This window comes from Muntiacus reevesi, chromosome 20, assembly GCF_963930625.1.
Source record: "Muntiacus reevesi chromosome 20, mMunRee1.1, whole genome shotgun sequence".
Taxonomy (NCBI): Eukaryota; Metazoa; Chordata; class Mammalia; order Artiodactyla; family Cervidae; genus Muntiacus; species Muntiacus reevesi.
The window spans coordinates 17,724,875-17,741,695 of NC_089268.1; the positions used below are offsets into that span (position 1 = coordinate 17,724,875).

Here is a 16,821-nt window from a genome sequence, read left to right on the forward strand (position 1 = left end):
CCTTGCTTTATATCCAGGAAAAATAAGTGTGTGCATCAAATATTTCTAAGTTAAATCATACTTTGATTGCACCAGTTGTTCTGTTTTAAAAGACACCCCTTCTCCCTTGATTGTGCTGGTTTCATGGTTATACACTTATCTCCAAACTCATCAAGTTGAACACAATAAATATCTATACAGTTTATGTGTCAAACATACCCTTAAATAAAGTGGTTGGGAAAAGAAGAAATACCAAGACCATCGAAAATAAAATTATCGAAGCAGAGGATGTAATGATCCCAAACAGCCCAAAGAGAGATCCATGTTGTATGTTAAGGATGTGTGTGCTGCAATGTAAATCAAGCATATATGACTGCTTGGCCTTCACCCTCAAACAGAAGCATTAAACACATCTCTTGAGGGATAGCTGGAGGATAGCTTTTTTCAAAAGGTTCTCTCTCATAATAAAGAAATAATCAGTCCTTTGGCTCTTTTATACAGGGATATCTGAGACTCAAAAATCTATTACTAAATAAGATAATGTATTAATTAATGTTAGATAAATATTAATAATAATGTTCAGTTTCTTAACATGACTTCCTAATTATGTTTTGCTTATGTCAACATTAAAATGCAGCCTCAGTCCCCAGCTGGCTGGCTGTGACCAAGGGAGGTAGACTGGAGGTCTGTGGAACTAAGAGTTGACTTTAGGTAAACTCAAAAGAGGCTTTATTTACACATACACACATGCAGATAAACTTCTCTGGAAGATTAGAGATAACCACTTTAACAAATAGTTGCTGAGAACCTATTGGAAATTGCTGTGAATATGTGGGTGATGGTGAGATGGTTCAGTAATAGTAATAAACCATGAACTTTGCTCTTACCACTGGTGGACTTGGATCTGTTCCCAGGACCTGTATGTTTTTTCTAAGTATTAAATTCCTTGGCATGCAGGCAGGAATGATGTCACAGTCCTCTTTATCCACTCAACTCCCCCATGTGTAATAACAGCATAGAATAGTGCCTGGTAGATGAGTAATGAATGCAAAAATTAAAATCTTCAGATTGGACACCTGAGCCTCTGGAAGCAGAATTTAAATTTCCAACACTGGCTAAATGCACAGTGTTTGTAAAGGAAGAGCTGTTTCCTTTGGTACAGGACGAGAATTTCCCAAATTAAAAGTATAAAACCCCCCAAGCATGTAGAAGATCAAGGTCTCGGACAGCTATGCCCCACTTAAATCAAGTTCTGTATAAAATCCAGAATTTCATATTTCTCCTGAACTTTGCTGTTGAGCATTAAATTCAGAATTTGGAAATCGAGATTAGCCATGCCTATAAATCAGGGTGGACTGGATTTTGTTAGCGGTTCCCTGTGAGGTAACTTGTGTATTACTGAACTCCTGAAACTGCATTGTGACTACTGAGAGTTAGAGACCCTCAACCCTTCAAGTGCCTCATCCACTGCATGGATGGAGAAGCAGAAATATTCAGCTTGGCCTCCAGAGTGGGGCTGTGGGCACTTATATGAGCATTAAACCTGATCAACACCCCTCTAAACAGGTCTCTAGAAACCAACTAATGGTAAATTAGCATTGAGGAGTCACTTTAGCGGCTAAAAAGAAGGAATGTTAAGCCAAATGAAACTCAAAAAGATAACATTTTATTTTCAGAGCAGCTGATGCAATATTGAATCAGGTTTTCACAAATAAATATGACAGTGTCTATTTGGTTACATCTCTGATGAATGCCTATCTATAAGAACTGTAATAAATTTCTGAGAAGGCTAATGACTGGAAGCTTTTAAGTAAAATTCTCCTGGCTTTCTGAAAAATAGTATTGTGGCAGTTAAAAAAAATGCTCATCACTCAGGGGGAAACCAACCTAGAATGCCCTAGTTGTTTTTGTTTTTTAAGGAATGCAACTTTTGAGGACAAGTCTATAAAACATCTTTATTTGTTACATATGATGTTTAAATATAACTTTGCTTTCAAGCTTCAAACTTTTTTTTTTAAACCCCTGGGAAAATAAGACTTTTGGTTCACCTTAACAAAAACTGACCTAGGAAGAAACATTTTTAGCAAAATGTATTATAAAATTCACTAGAAAATACTGTCCTCTTTTTTTGCCAAAATGTTACATAAAATCCTTATTAAAAATACACACGATACAAAAGAAAAAAGTATGAATATGCTATACATACTGCTTTTGATATGGACCAAGGGACCTGCATTCCAGGGGAAAATACAGTGAAGCACATTAGATATTATGATGTCAACTGAAAATAGTGCAAACCGGAATAAGTTACATCCTAACATGGCAAGGCATGCAAGACATTTCCTGTGAAGAGAACACAACGAAGCCAGAACAGGAAGCAATCACAACCACCATTTAAAAATGTTTTCGTTTTTATTACATTAATTTTTTTCAAAAATACTTTTCTTTACAATAGAACTCCTAGAAAATATTTACAACCTTCCTCTAATAAAATAGAACAGCAGTTAAATATATTTGAAAATAAGATGGGTTTTTCCATAAAATATATCTTTTAACTTTTTATATACAAGCTTTCTCAAAGAGGTCTAAATTCACTAATGAAAAACTATCTGATAGTAAACAGTAACCTGTTGAAGACATAAACCATCGGGAAGAAAAGTTCTTCGGGGTGAGGAGAGATGGGGGTGGGGAACTAGAACACAGCACATACATGCAGGCAGAATCATTTCAGGAAAAAAATAAGTGCAATATTTTACTGTGAAGTCAATCCTCTAAGCTGATACTGTGAAGAAAAATACTAATTCAGCAAAGTGAACTGTCTCATCAAGGAGGAGTTCTTTGGTTATTTCAAGTCAAAAATGCTTATGGTATACTGCATGGAAAGTCAAAACTGAATTGTGCATTATATTTTTGCCTTGGCAACTCAGTTTATTTTAATGTTTTAAACTGGAACAGCCGGGCAAATCTCCAAACAGAATGCATACATTTGCTTTATAAACATTTTTCCTGGGTGTCTGCTCCTTTGCCAGATAAACTTTCAGAGATCCAATAGCAGAACCCTTTCAGAACCCTCTCATATACCCACATGTGGAGGGAAGTAGTCACTGGGGCAGATGGGATCAGCGGTATTACACTTGGTACGGTTCTCAAATAGTTCTGCCACAAAGCTGATGCCCTGCCCAGGCAGTCCTGAACTCAAACATAGGATAACTTGTCAGAAATGGCGGCAAATGACACATTATTTCCCTCCCTAAAAAAAAAAAAAAAAAAAGATAAAGGAAACTTTCAAGACCTCTTTTTATCTGAGAACAGAAATGATGGCATGAAAGGAACCGTTGTATCGATCTTCTGTCCACGGCTTTCCTGAGATTCAGAGGACACTGCCTGCGTGGGGCCACTGTGGGTCGTGACTGCCCGCTAAGCGCTTTTGTAGACGACGTAAAGGATGCTTTTTTCCTATCCTCATCCTTCCACTGACATCCTCTTTCTCATCAAGCTAGTTACTGTGTCAGCGAAGTGCCCTGGCAGGGTTGCCACGCCTGCAGGAGCTGGGGCATCAGCCTACCTGGGGCGGGGGAAGGCAGGAAAGCCCCCTGCTCGGAAGTCACCAGCCAGACGCGTCAGCTCTGAGCTGGGACCGCATTCCAGTCTGAAGGTGCGCACTCTTTGCCCTGACGGAGGCTGCAGAGCAGTCTGACTCAAAAGCCTGAGCTGAAAGCCATTTTTGAAGGATTACAGGTTTAATACCTTCAAGTACAAACAGCAGCCCTGCGGGCAGGGACAGGAGGCAGAGCAGAGTTATGTCACTTGGCGAATTCTAGAAGAGCTTTGGTAAATGACTTTAATGAATAAATTCAGTTTGAATGCAAACAATGGAGCTGAAGGGGCATCTGGAACCATTTTTGTTGGCCTTTAATGCTATTTCCCTTGTATTCGCCATCAGATTTGCTAGAAAATCCTTTTCCTCAGAGTTAGCGTCAAAGTAAACTTCGGTCCAGCACAGATGCGTGACAGCCGAATCGCAGTGAATCAGGTTGCATGGTACTTCCAAGCGGCACAGAGTAAGTTTGGAACCCCACAGACCATTAATGGTGTGGCAAAAAGGAATGAGCTCTTCTGAGCTAGATTTTGGGCAAAAGAAGGCTGCTTGGCATTCTAGATACTTTGATCTGTGCTCCTTGACTATCTTCCCTGAAAACAACGCTAGCAACTTAATAGTTGGGGTTATTTTCCTTCGGACGGACTTGCAGTCAGTCAGCTCAGGCTGAAGTACGCCTCTGCCAACCGGTGAATTGGAGTCAACCAGTCCCCAGGGCATGGGGAAGAGGACACGCTTGCTCTATGAACCACCTTCTCAGTAACCCACTGCCAGGGAGGGAAAGTCTGAAATGACACAGTACTCAGTTTTTAGAGCCAGGCTGAGTGATGGGCAGGGCAGGGAGAAAAATTATTTTCACACTTGGTCAACTCTTCAAATGACGTGTATGCTGGAAGAAAGCTGTGGAACACAAGGCTGACTTTGCTCACTGGAAAGCTACTTCTAGCAGGGTCTCTCGGCAAAGATGCCAAGTTCACTGCAAACTGTGGAATGAGGTCAACACAAAAATGACTGCTGGTGGGGAAGGATGGTCCAAGACCCCAGCACAAAAAAAGCAGCCTGCTTTACACACACACACACACACACACACACGCACACACTCGCTCACTCACGCAAGCTTTGGGATAAAAGGCAACCAGGATGGTTGGCATCTAAAAAGCAAAAGAACATGAATGTCAAGTTCATTCCCAGCCAGGAATGAGTTCTTGGGAATGTAGCCTAGCCCAGATGAAACACATCTTAAAGTAGAATTGTGCCAATTATTTATTCCCCCCAACCTCCCATAAAAACAACTGTTTTTAAATAAAAGAAAAAGAAAAAATCGATTTGTTTCTAAACCTGAAAAAAAAAACCGACCACTTTTTAAACAGGTAGTTTAAAATGATTACAAAACAAGCAGGCAGTCCCCGTTTCCTGGTGAGAGGCTGGAGGTTGGAGGCTGTGGGTTTTCGCTGTCTTGAAGCGACACGCGGGACCTTCAGAGTTCCGTGTCACCCTGAAGCAAAACTGAAGCCTGATCATCCAGGAGGAGACCAGTGTCCACGACCTCGGCCTCTGCCATGACGCCTCCTAACTGCTGGACGACGTCATCATCGAGGAGGTCCACGTCCTTGATGGGTTTGATCAGACTCAGCTGGTCCAGGGGCAGCAGCCCCTGCGGCCCCACCGGCCCCGTAGTCCTCTCAATTGTGGCTGCCATCTCGGCCGCAAACGCCGCCTTCTGCGCTTTCTGCCTCTGCTGTTCCTCCTGCTGTCTGTGAGTTTTCATGTGGGCGTTTCGGCTTTTGATCTTGAAGAAGACTCTATAAAAATGAGGAAAAAGAAGCATGAGACATTTAGAGCACTGGAGTTCTTGGAAATCCAAGGGGTCCTAGAGGGAACTGTGGGTGTGCGGTCTGATGCCTGGTGTGGGGTGGTGCTGACAGTGTTCTGGTCTCCTTAGCTCCCAAGACCTCCTCCCCCGATGACCTGTCACCTCTCTTCTCTCCAAGGGAAGATGGGGACAGGAAAACATTTGTGTGTGTTGGGCTTTCTCCCTGTGACAATGGAGGATGGATTCTCAAAGCTGTCCTGTCCACCTGTGACCTGGGGCCCATGCCCCTTTCCCTCCTTCTCCTCCCTCCCTCTATCTCTATCGCTAGGTAAGCCTGCTCAACCAACTGAGAATCCCCAAATCATGCGGCCCAGCTCCGCTGGTTCCCACCATAAAACAACCCCTCCTCTGCCTCTGGCCTCCCGTCCCTGTTCTTCCCGTCAAAATTCCAGAGGGTCTCTGCAGACACGGAATGCTCCTCCATCCTCCACACTCTCCAAGTGGAGCACCATCCCCTGTACTCAGCCCGTGTGCTTGAGATCGCTCGCTAGTATTTGTGTGGGCCAATCCAACAGCCCCACCTCGGTCTTCACTGTACTTGACTTCTGCACCAAGCAGTCCCTTGGTCCCAAGATCCCTTCTTATTTTGGCCATCATATAGCATAGTTGGCTCCTGTTTGCTTTCGAATGAAACAGTGGTTCTCAGCTGAGGGTGGGTCTGTCTCCTGGGGAGTAACGTCTGGAGATATTTGTGATGGTCACAATTGGGTGGTGGTGGTACTTCTGGCTTTGAGTGGGGTAGAGGCCAGGGATGTCACTAAACATTTTACGATATTGAGAGCAGGCCCTGTACCCCAAACAAGGAATCGTCAGACCCCAAATATCAGTGCCGAGGTTGAGAAATCCTGAGATGAGGGGTCTGCCAACTATGGTCAGTGGGCCAAATCCCATACGCTGCCGGCTTTTGTAAATAAAGTTTTCCGGGAATACAGCCGTGTCTCTCTGTTTATGTATCATCTACGGCTGCTTCTGCACTAAAATGGCAGAGCTGAGTAGCTGTGACGGAGACAGAATGGCCTGCAAAGCCTGAAATATTTCTCTCTGGACCTTTTTCAGAGAACATTTGTCCAGAGGTGAGGCTGCCTGTTTTAGGGGACGGTGGGTAGCATAAATATTCACTCCTGGGCTCATAAAGGAAAAAAAAACCCTGATTTGTAAGACCTGTGTCTTAGAAGAGAGTTGATGAGTCACCACATGACATTGAAAACTGCCTAATGTGATGAACATAATTTCAGCAGCTAAAGGAAGCATTCAGCAAACATGTGCCTGATGTTATTCTTAGTGTGGAAAACCATAGAAAATATTTTTATTTTCCATAAAATCTTAACTGGAGTTATGCTTGAAAAAGGTCCCAAGCAACATAAAAACAGGACAAGAAAAACAGTGAATGTCACTGAAAGACAGAGCTGAAAATACTCAGCTCTGGTTGTTAAAATGTCCTTTGCTGCCACCTAGTGGACTAAGGAGTTGTTGCCTGTCTGGGGGAAGTGAGCAGAAGGTGCCGGTTCCCCTCAGCAGACAGTGGTGTGATGCTCTTCCCTGCCTCTCTCTTCCACCCCAGGGCAAGTAGATGGAAGTCAGACTAAGGAGGTTTCATTGTTTCAAGTAAATAAGCCCGACAGTCAATCCAGGGGCTCCCTATTTCTTGGTGACATGAAGATGACATCATGTCCTGGCTCTGAGAGCCCCGAGGAGGGGGCCCATCGTAAGTGTGTCTCCCTCTCTCTGCAGGAAGAGCTGCTGGTTCCAACTCGCCTCGGCAGGTGCCACCGACCTAAGGCTAACAGTATAAATCCACTGGGCTAAGGAATAAATTAATACATGTAAACATCCTTTAAAACAGTGCCAGGCAAGCACTGAGTAACTGATAAATGGAAGCAAAATGCCTGAAATATTCCATGAGGATGAACATTATAAACAGAGGTCCTGGGTGGCCTCACTCATACAACCAGCGATGTTCCCTAGTAGAGTTTTGGCAGCTGCCTGGTGGGCATCTCTCCAGGTAACCCTGCGTGTTTGCAGCATTGCAGGTTACAGGAAGAGCAACTTGGTAAGGCTCCTAAAGGAAGTCATTCGTGACAGCCCCTCTTAGCACAGACTCACTGAGAAATAAACTGGAATTCTATGCCGGATGCTGTGGGAGGGGACTGTGTGTGTCTTACCAGTGATAAATAAGCAAACAAAGCAAACCAATGGGATGGAACAGTGGTCAGACACCCAGGCTCTGTCTCTGAGCACTGATGGCTTCAAATTTCAGTTCTGCTTTTTCTGGGGGCGTAACCTGAGGCACATCAATTTACTTAATGTTCAGTTCTTATTTGTAAAACAAGGATAAAATAATATCTGCATCACATGGAGTTTTTGTGTGGGGATTAAAAGAGCTCAGGCACATAAAATATGTAACAAAATCAAGTTCTCAGTAAATGTTAGCTATTGTTACTACCCACCGTCAGTTTCTACCTTTCCTCTGTTTAAAATTATACTTAAAAGGGCAGAGAGGACAAATAGGTTTTCTCTCGTGGGTCAAGTCTGATCAACTGGTTGTGCCTGCTTGAAGCATGAGGATTTAATGGATTGAAAAGTATTGGGGTCTTATCTTAATATGGTACCAAGCAGTGTAGCAATTGATTAGTGATATCTGCCCTGGGTGCAGGAATCATCAGTGGTGTTAGAAAGGCCATTTCTGCTAGAGAGAGTTCCTGACTAGATGTTTTAGAGCCATTCTCAAATCACTGGGCAGGGATGCAAAGAGAGCAGTACTGGTGAATATGGTTTGGGTGTGAAGGGAAGAGGAGGGAATCAGTCCTATCCGTCATTTCTGGAAAAGAGTGAAGTTCTGTCACTAGAGATCTGCTCTCTGATGCTGTCCATCCTCATCAGGGTTTAGGACATCAGAATGACCATATTCTGAGTCAGAGACAAGGTCCACCTGCCACGAGGTACCATGCCAACTCCGAGGATGGTACGAGGAAAAGCTGGAGAGTCTGGGTTCTTTTTCTACCTGGAGGCATCTCAGACCACCCTGGCCCAGACCCCACAGCGGCCTTATTCATCACACACTTAGATCCAGTCCCTGGCCCAAGTCTACCTACTTGCCACACTCTTTGCAGGGGAAGATGGTGGTGGGGTCTGTCTCGCCGCTGGTGGTGCTGTGGGAGGGTGAGCTCTTCACAGAGCAGTACCCGCTCTGGCCACTGCCAGCCTTCTGCTTCCCAGAGGGGACAGCGCCCCGAGCTTTGGTCACCTGGTTGGTGCCACCGTGGATGCGGGCATGGCCGTTCAGTGCCTGCCGGGAGCTGAACACCTGGGGAAGAAAGGGAGTGACATGACATCTACAGTCCTGAAAAGGAAATTAGGGTTATTAGTTACTCATCGGTAGAACATGGGATACTTGAAACAGAGTCTAATGACAAGGCACAGGGGTTTTACATAAGCAAACTCTGGGCAAATGCCACAGAAAGCAGAGATCAAATACCACAAACACAAATGCTATGCCAACAACAACAACAAATCATTGTTATGACCAAAAACTGGGGGCTCAACCCAGAGCCTCCAACACACATGGAGGTCATTGGGCCATCTCCCCTCAGAATGCCTTATTTTTTCCATCTGTAGAATGAGGGGGTTTGGATCAGCTTTCCAACATTTTTTTCAGCCAGAAACTTCCTCCCAATTTTTTCCCTTTATTTTTCCCTCCTCTTTCCTTTTTTTTTTTTTTACTTAAAAAATCTTATTCAAAAGCTCAAAGTTAAAAGCAGAGGTGCTCTGGCTGAAAGACACAGCATCCCAGAACTGGGTCTATTTGCTCAGCTCTGTCTATCTCCCCTAGGAATCCCTAGAACCCCAAGAGACACAACTCTGAAAACACTGAGTAGCTGCTCTGCTCTATTCTGTTACATCTAAGCCCCAGTCAGTAGCGCAGTGCTGAAGCCACATTTCAGACCCCCAGATTTCACTGCAGGATGATAAAAAGGGGAATGACCCAGTCTTTTGAAGCTTGCCGTAGAGCATGGTTTCCCAACCTCAGTATTGCTGACATGTTGGGCTGGATGACTGTTTGTTGTGGGGCTGTCCTGTGCATCATGGGGTGTTTAGCAGCATCCCTGGCCTCCACCCACCAGATGTTAGGAGCACCTCCCCAGATGTGACAAAAATGTCTCCCTCTGGACATTGCCAAATGTTCATGGGGAACAAGATCATTCTCCAGTGAGATTCACTGCTGTAAAGGGAAGTGATCCACCCCCTGAATTCCTAGAGCCCTGACTTCCAGATCACTAAATGCACTAGCTAATGCAAGTACTCACTGAACCACCCAGCCACAGATGGTTGCTGTGTTAAGTTCATGAGTTCTATTTATAGTCTTGCAGGGAAAAAAAATCTTTGGTTGATTTAGCAACCAAAACTTCCATGGTTAGGCAATGAATAAAACCAACACACTTTTTTTTTCCCTGTTGTTTTTTTGAAGTCACGAAAAAACATTCATCTTGCTGAGCATTTTTGATTGGGTAAAGTAAAAGATGCTTCCCCTCACAGGAAAGAATTTACTGTAGACCCAAACTGTGAACAGAGGAAGCAACCAATTTCTAAACGAATTCACCAAAAATACCGTCATTTAAAGTCACTTTTTGAACAGAAGTGTTCTATACAGTATGGTAATGATGGAGTGAAACATATAGGTCTTTAAACATCAAAGACAGAAACAAGCTAGCAATTTATGTTCTCTTCAAAGGTAATGCAAGATGTATATATCATTTTTTTTTTTTACTTCTTCATTTTTTTCTTAGATGTGAATCAAGTGAATTTCAGCTTTAGAGTCTAAAATATTTGAAATACTGCTGCTATCTTCATCTAAGTGACAGACTCAATAAACAGCATTCAATACACTCTGGAAAAGAGTGTTATCCTATGTAACACACAAGCAGAGATAAGCATTAACTTGGGGAAAACAGGGCTTTATTTGAAAGGAACAATATTCTACTTTTTTTTGCATAATACCTCTAGAACTTGCCTGTATAGTTGTGTACAGCTTTAAGAAACCTGATTTGTGAAAAGCTCAACAACTCAGATGAGTAGGAGACCAGTGGCCTGGAGTAGGAAATGGCAACCCACTTCAGTATTCTTGCCTGGAAAATTCCATGGACAGAGCTATAGCCCATGGGGGTCGCACGAGTCAGACACAATTGAGTGACTTTCACTTCACAGGAGACCAGTGGAGGATTGAGAGTCCAAAGTTAACAATTTAAAAAATCTATTCTTTAAAATACACAGTGAGTCTTATAACAGCCAGTACAGATTCTGTAAGGCTTTAGCACTACAAATTATCAAATGGTGAATTGGTATTATTTTAGCAAGATGATGCTTCTAACATACTTATTAATAAAAAGTACTGGGTTAAGTAATTAAGCAGACATGCTTTCAGCCTGTTTACATGATTAATTTGCTTAGTAAATCTTTTTTTTTGCTTTCCTCAAAGAGTACGAAGATAAACTTCAGCCAAGTCTTTGTAATTATGCCATAAAAGGAGACTCCTTCTCTGGGGGCTCTCCCAAGGCATTAGAGTGCATGTTTCCAGGGCGAGCCTGGTGTGATAGCTCAGAGGAGTGGGGAGGCACCAAGAAACGGGCAGTGTGAGTTCTGGAGGCCAAGGCCACTGCAGAGCCGTAATCAACTGCTTCCTGAGGCCAGGAAAGGACTTGCATCCTCTGAGCATGTGGCACAGTGTTTGACTCTGCTTGACTCCAGAAATATCTGTGGGCCAAACAAGTAAATGGACGAAAAAAAGAAAAGTATGGCCACGTGAACTTCTCTCTGCCCAGCTTCACTGCTGGAAGAGCACCCTCCTTTGTAAAATGCATCGTCTCTTTTAGCCGACTATACACACGGCTCTCACCAGTCCCAGATCCTTGGAGTACGCAGAGACACTTACCGCCCCGCAGTTGGGCATTTCACAGATGAAGGAGCCCGAGGGCTGGCCCAGGGCCTGCAGCGGCGGCCCCTCTGCGGGAGCCAGGACCGGGCCCGGCGGCGGCTCTGGGGACTTGGGCAATTCACTCTCCTCTTCTCTTGTGGATTTCCTGTCTTCTTCCGGATCCTCCTCCTCCTCTACCTCTTCATCTTCTTCACTCGTCTGGTGTTAAGAGAACAAGAGAGAAAGGGGGGAACCCCCCAAATGACGTTTTTAGTGATGAACAGAACTCAGGGGCCAGGGAAGGAGAGAGGGCCAGGACGCTGGGGCTGTGGCGGCATCTTTGTGCATGAGAGAGTGGCTGGCAGAGGCCTCTCAGGAGGGACAAGGTTGGTCACCGGACACCTGGAATTCTGAGAGCAACCAAGTCCTGAGGCCCACTCTGGGTTCCCTCATCACTTATTAAAAAAATATGCTAAGGCAGACAGGAGAGATTTTTCAACGTAGAGTTTCTCCCCCTTGTTGGAGACCAGCAGAACAATGACATCAACCAAAACCCAGGCAGGCTGCCCCACTTGTAGCTGCTCTGCCTTCCCAGGGGAGTGAGAAGGATTTTCAAGCAGAAATGACACTGTGGAACTCCGTTGGACAGAGACCAAAGCCATATTGTTATATTTTTTAAACTTTCTACTTATTTTGGCTGCATTGGGTCTTCATTGTGGCTCGAGAGCTCTCTAGTTGCAGGCTTGATCCCCGACTATGGATCAAACCTGGGCCCCCTGCATTGGGAGCATGGAGTCTTAGCCATTGGATCACCAGGGAAGTCCCCATGTTTGTTTGTTTGTTTAATTATTTTGTTTTTAATGGAAGGATAAACGCTTTTCACTATTGTGTTGGTTTCTGCCATACATCAACATGAATCAGCCATAGGTATACATATGTCCCCTCCCCCCATGATTTGTTTTTAAAGGCTATCACACTTCCTTGCAAGATGCCCAAGATATTGATTTGACCTTCAGCAGGCACGTGACCCATGGCATTCTGATGTGCTCCTGCTCTGTTCTTGTCAGAATATAGGATCGAAGAGTGAACCACAATGACTCTGAAAAGGGGCAGAAATGGAAGGGGATTGGATATTTCCTTTTACTTATCATGTTTTTTTTTGTTTGTTTGTTTCTGGTCATAGGCTCTCGAAGAAATGCCTTTCAGAGGCACTCTATAAAAAAGAACAAGAAAAATATTTCTATGAATAATTATCCTCTCTGCAACTGTGTCCCTTCTGTCTGCTTCAGAACAGCAACAGATGAATTAGGTAGAAGATTCTGACCATCCTTGAAGTTAACAAGGCAGTTAAAGGAGCAGCCTGGAGGAGGTACTGGGTGGGCTGGGAGGGAGGGCAGGAACCTAGGTGGCCCTTTTATTGAACTGAGTGCCCTGTTTTGCAATCTCCATCCGCATGAGGAGGCGGGCTGGGGAGGGCTTGCTCCTAGGGCCTAGAGGGACTGAGGACCAAGGATGGGAACTCTGTTCCAGCAACCTCATTTCAGCTTCTGTTTTACAGCACTTCATGGTGTATGAAGTGTTTTCACATTTGCTATGTCACTGGATGGACTGTAAACAGTCCACCTGGTTAACAAATGAGGAAACAAGATGGGGGTGGCCAGCTGCCAACCACCCTGATGGGTCACTGGTCTCTGCTGGGCTCTCTGCACATGCACTGCTTGAAGCATGGGGGTTCCAGTTTGGTTAACCCTGGACAGCAATGCAATGCTGGTTGAGCTTATGAGTCTTAGAACCCGGAAGCCAGAACCCACCAGCTTTGTTTTTCCAGTTTGGATTGGAGATGGGAGTGAAAGACAATCCCAGTAATATGGGCATTTAGCACACTCTTCACTCATTCAGTTTTAGCCTTATTTAATATGGTATATGGGGCTTCCCTGGTGGCTCAGATGGGGCCTGCAGGGTGAGAGACCCTGGTTCAATCCCTGAGCCGGGAAGACCCCCTGAAGAGAATGGCTACTCACTGCAGTATTCTTGCCTGGAGAATTCCATGGACAGAGGAGCCTGGCAGGCTACAGTCCATGGGGTTGCAAAAAGTTGGACATGACTGAACAACTAATATTCACTCATAGTATGGTATATATGCCTATTTGAGACCATGTAGTAATAGGATATACTTAAGAAATTATCCCAGTTTCCAGTGGGTTAATTAGGATTACTCAGTAATGATTACATTTGCTGAAAGACTTCAATGAATACAAATATAGGCTTAATTTATTTTACAGAGTGATTTATGATATAAACTTATAGTCTCTTACCAGTTTAGAACAGACAGGTTGATTTCACTTAAACGGCCTTAGTCTAGTATGAATCCACTACCTTCCAACCTCAAAGAATTTCAGGTAAAACCATGTTATGTCAAACCACACGGGTTCACTCCGTTCCTTTATAGAACTGGAACTTTGTGGTGTCAAGTATCAGGTTATTAAGCAGACCAGGGCCTACAGCTCACCATTTAAAGTAAATTACACAGTAACTTTCAATGACAATGGCATTTATTTCATGGCAGTTGTTATAATTACAATTTTCTCACCGTGCCATTGTTTGGGCTTAAAAGCTCTTAGAAAAAAAGTTCCAGAGAGCCATTAAATTATAGATTAAATTATACTGTTCTGTGATTATATATGTCTCAGGAATGCAGACAGCTTTTAATTCAAATGACAATCTATGTATGTTCACAAAATGATTTATCATCAAGCCAAAGGGCTCATCAAGGTGACTAATAGATGCAAAGACAGGGGACGAAACCCTAACATGTAGGACTCTGTATGAACAAGTTGGCCATTTTGTGATGTACTGTGAAAAGGAAACCCTTGGTAATATTCCAAACCTGGTGGAAAGGTAGGCAAGTACAGGGCCGCCAGACGGTTACATGTTACACAAGGTGCTCAAAAACTTTGAGAGTCCAAGTAAGAATTTGTTGAGGAGGAGGAGATTTTTATTTCCCAGGCCTGCAAATGGCATTTGTATTATGAGAAATTTACAAGTTAAAACACCAGATGCTCAACAATCCAAATTTCTTCAATGACACACATTTGAGTGTTACAGTCACCAATGAAAGATGTTGGCGATGACAACACACTGAAGGCCTGCTGTGGATCAGGGACTACACACAGACACACAGGCACACAGACACATACAACTGCTAGCTCTCACAAAATCTCTGCCTATTTTTTTTCTTCTTGTTTTTTTTTTTTTTTCCTTTTTTTTTTGGCAATGATATGCAGCTTGCAAGATCTTAGTTCTCTGACCAGGGACTGAACCTGGGACTTCAGCATTCTGGCAGTGAAAGCATGGAGTCTTAACCATTGGACCACAGGGAATCCCCTACAAGTTTTTGTTTTTTAAACAAATAAGAAATTTGGCAGAGAACCGATTTTCCCAAGAGCACACAGCTGGTAAAGAAGCTGAAGTGAGATTTAAATCCTGCACCGTCTGATTGTAAAACCTCAGCCTCCACTCCGTGCCTGCCTGCACATGTCCACAGACGCACATCTGTCCATCTGGGCGTGGCTTAGATTTTCAGCTCAAACACAGAGCTTTTAAACCTCTCAAAACCATTAGAACCAGCTGCTTTTCTGTGTCAAAGGGAAGAGGGATGTTTCCCAGGCCCCTTGTCAGCGGACCCCGCTGCAGGTAACTCAGGCCAAGGACCTGGGGAAGCTGTGCTCTTGGTGCCCTGACTGCTGTCTTCCGAAGTCAGTTACATTTCTCAGCTGGTTTCTTGAATTGTGCTGAATTTTGCTCCTAGTCAGACCCATGGATTTACCCTGAGTGGGGGCAGGAGCCTGGGCAGGAGACAGGACGGTGTGGTCAGCACTTCCCTCCCACCTCCTCAGCAGAGCACACCTTGGCCCTCTCTTCTGCCCAAAAGGGTGGGAGAGGAAGGCCAGAAGTCAAGTCACCTGCGAGGTGAGCGATGTGCTATGCTGACCTCCTGGCCCCCAAGAGCAGTCACTCCCCATTCTCTTTCATCACCCTTCTCCCCGGAAAAGTCCCTGAGCTGCGGACTGTGCTCCATCCAGGGGGAATAGTCACCTGTCCCTTTAATAAACTACTGAGCACACACGGTCAGGAGAGCTACCCAGGTAGACTCTGATGACCAACAGCAGGGCCCCTCCTGGGACGGTGCCTCCTACATCCTCTCTGTCCTTGCCTGTTCCTAGTTTTCATCTCCACTTGGCAACCGGTCCTCAGAAGGTGGACTGTGGGACTTCCCTGGTGGTCCAGTGGGTAAGAATCTGCCTGCCAATGCAGGGGACATGGGTTCGAGCCCTGATCTGGGATGATTCCACAGGTTGCAGAGCAACTAAGTCCATCTGCCGTAACTACTGAGCCCACACGCTCTAGGGCCCATGTTCTGCAACAAGAGAAGCCACTGCAATGAGAAGCCTGGGCATCACAACTAGAGAGTAGGCCCCGCTTGCCGCAACTAGAGAAAGCCTGAGTGCAGCAACAAAGACCCAGCTCAGCTGAAACACAAATAGGCGCTGAGTCATCTCTGCACATGGCTTTTTCTTCTCTCTAAGCTCACAGGTGCGGCACACCTGACCCAGCTTAATACCAGCCCCTGGCAAATAGTCCCAAGAAGGTGGGGTGCCTGGAGTGCCATCTTAACCCTTCCTCCTGGGTCTGAGGCTACAAGCTGGCTCAGGCTTTTCCATCCACCCTCGAAGGCTTGCTGGCCCCAGATGGCGCCTCTGCCTACGGTAGTGACACCGTCTTCAACAGCCCTCCTCTGCTCAGAAGCCCCTGGTTCACCCCATCTTCTCCCGGGGAGCTCATGGAGGGAATGCTGCCATGACCCAGAGTGACTCCTAGCTGGGAAACATTTTCACTCATTCACTCAACAAATATTTACTGAGTGCTGATATTATGCCAGGCACAGTCCTGGGCACTTGGTAACACCCAAGCCAAAGGTCTGCCTTAGGAAACCACAGCCTCTGATTTTGCTCTCCTCCAAAACATGACTCTGAACATTCCAGAACTGGAAGTGACCGTCCAGATCATTTAAACCATCGGCCCCATTTTACAGGTCAGTAAGCTTAGGGGCCAGGTCTTAGGTCTCCCAGGCCGGGACTCTTCGTGCTTCCTCATCTACTGTCTACCCCCTCAGAAAGCAATGCTCTGTGTGACCGTGGGCAAGCCCCTTCTCCTCTCTGGGCCTCAACCTTCTGCCTGACGACTGGAAGAGCTGGATAAGAGAGAGTTCCTGAAGGTCATATCTAATACTTTCTGGTTCTCACCTCCCAGTGTTTTTAAAGACTTGAAGTTCACGGTAAGCTTTCTCTTTGGGTATGCCACATCTTCCAGACGGTAACATATGCCCTGGGCCAGGGGCCGAGGCCAGTCAGCAGCCCTGGCTCACCCACAGCACTACAGACACAGCGAGGACTCAATTTCTTT

The 16,821-nt window shown here is 45.0% G+C and overlaps 1 protein-coding gene across 13 annotated transcripts in view; it reads right to left on the reverse strand.

Annotated features, from left to right (window-relative positions):
* Positions 1-1,696: 1,696 nt before the first annotated feature.
* TRERF1 (transcriptional regulating factor 1) overlaps positions 1,697-16,821 on the reverse strand; it is a 205,910-nt gene continuing 190,785 nt past the window's right edge. For 10 of the 13 annotated variants that reach the window (XM_065912920.1, XM_065912921.1, XM_065912919.1 and 7 more), the window contains 3 exons: positions 11,377-11,577; positions 8,543-8,790; positions 1,697-5,379 (listed from right to left, as the gene is read on the reverse strand). In XM_065912920.1, coding sequence (XP_065768992.1) covers positions 5,055-5,379; positions 8,543-8,790; positions 11,377-11,577 — 774 coding nt within the window. In that variant the 3' untranslated portion in view covers positions 1,697-5,054. The remainder of the gene's footprint in view (positions 5,380-8,542; positions 8,791-11,376; positions 11,578-16,821) is intronic. The other 3 variants (XM_065912929.1, XM_065912926.1, XM_065912924.1) reach the window with 1 other exon arrangement.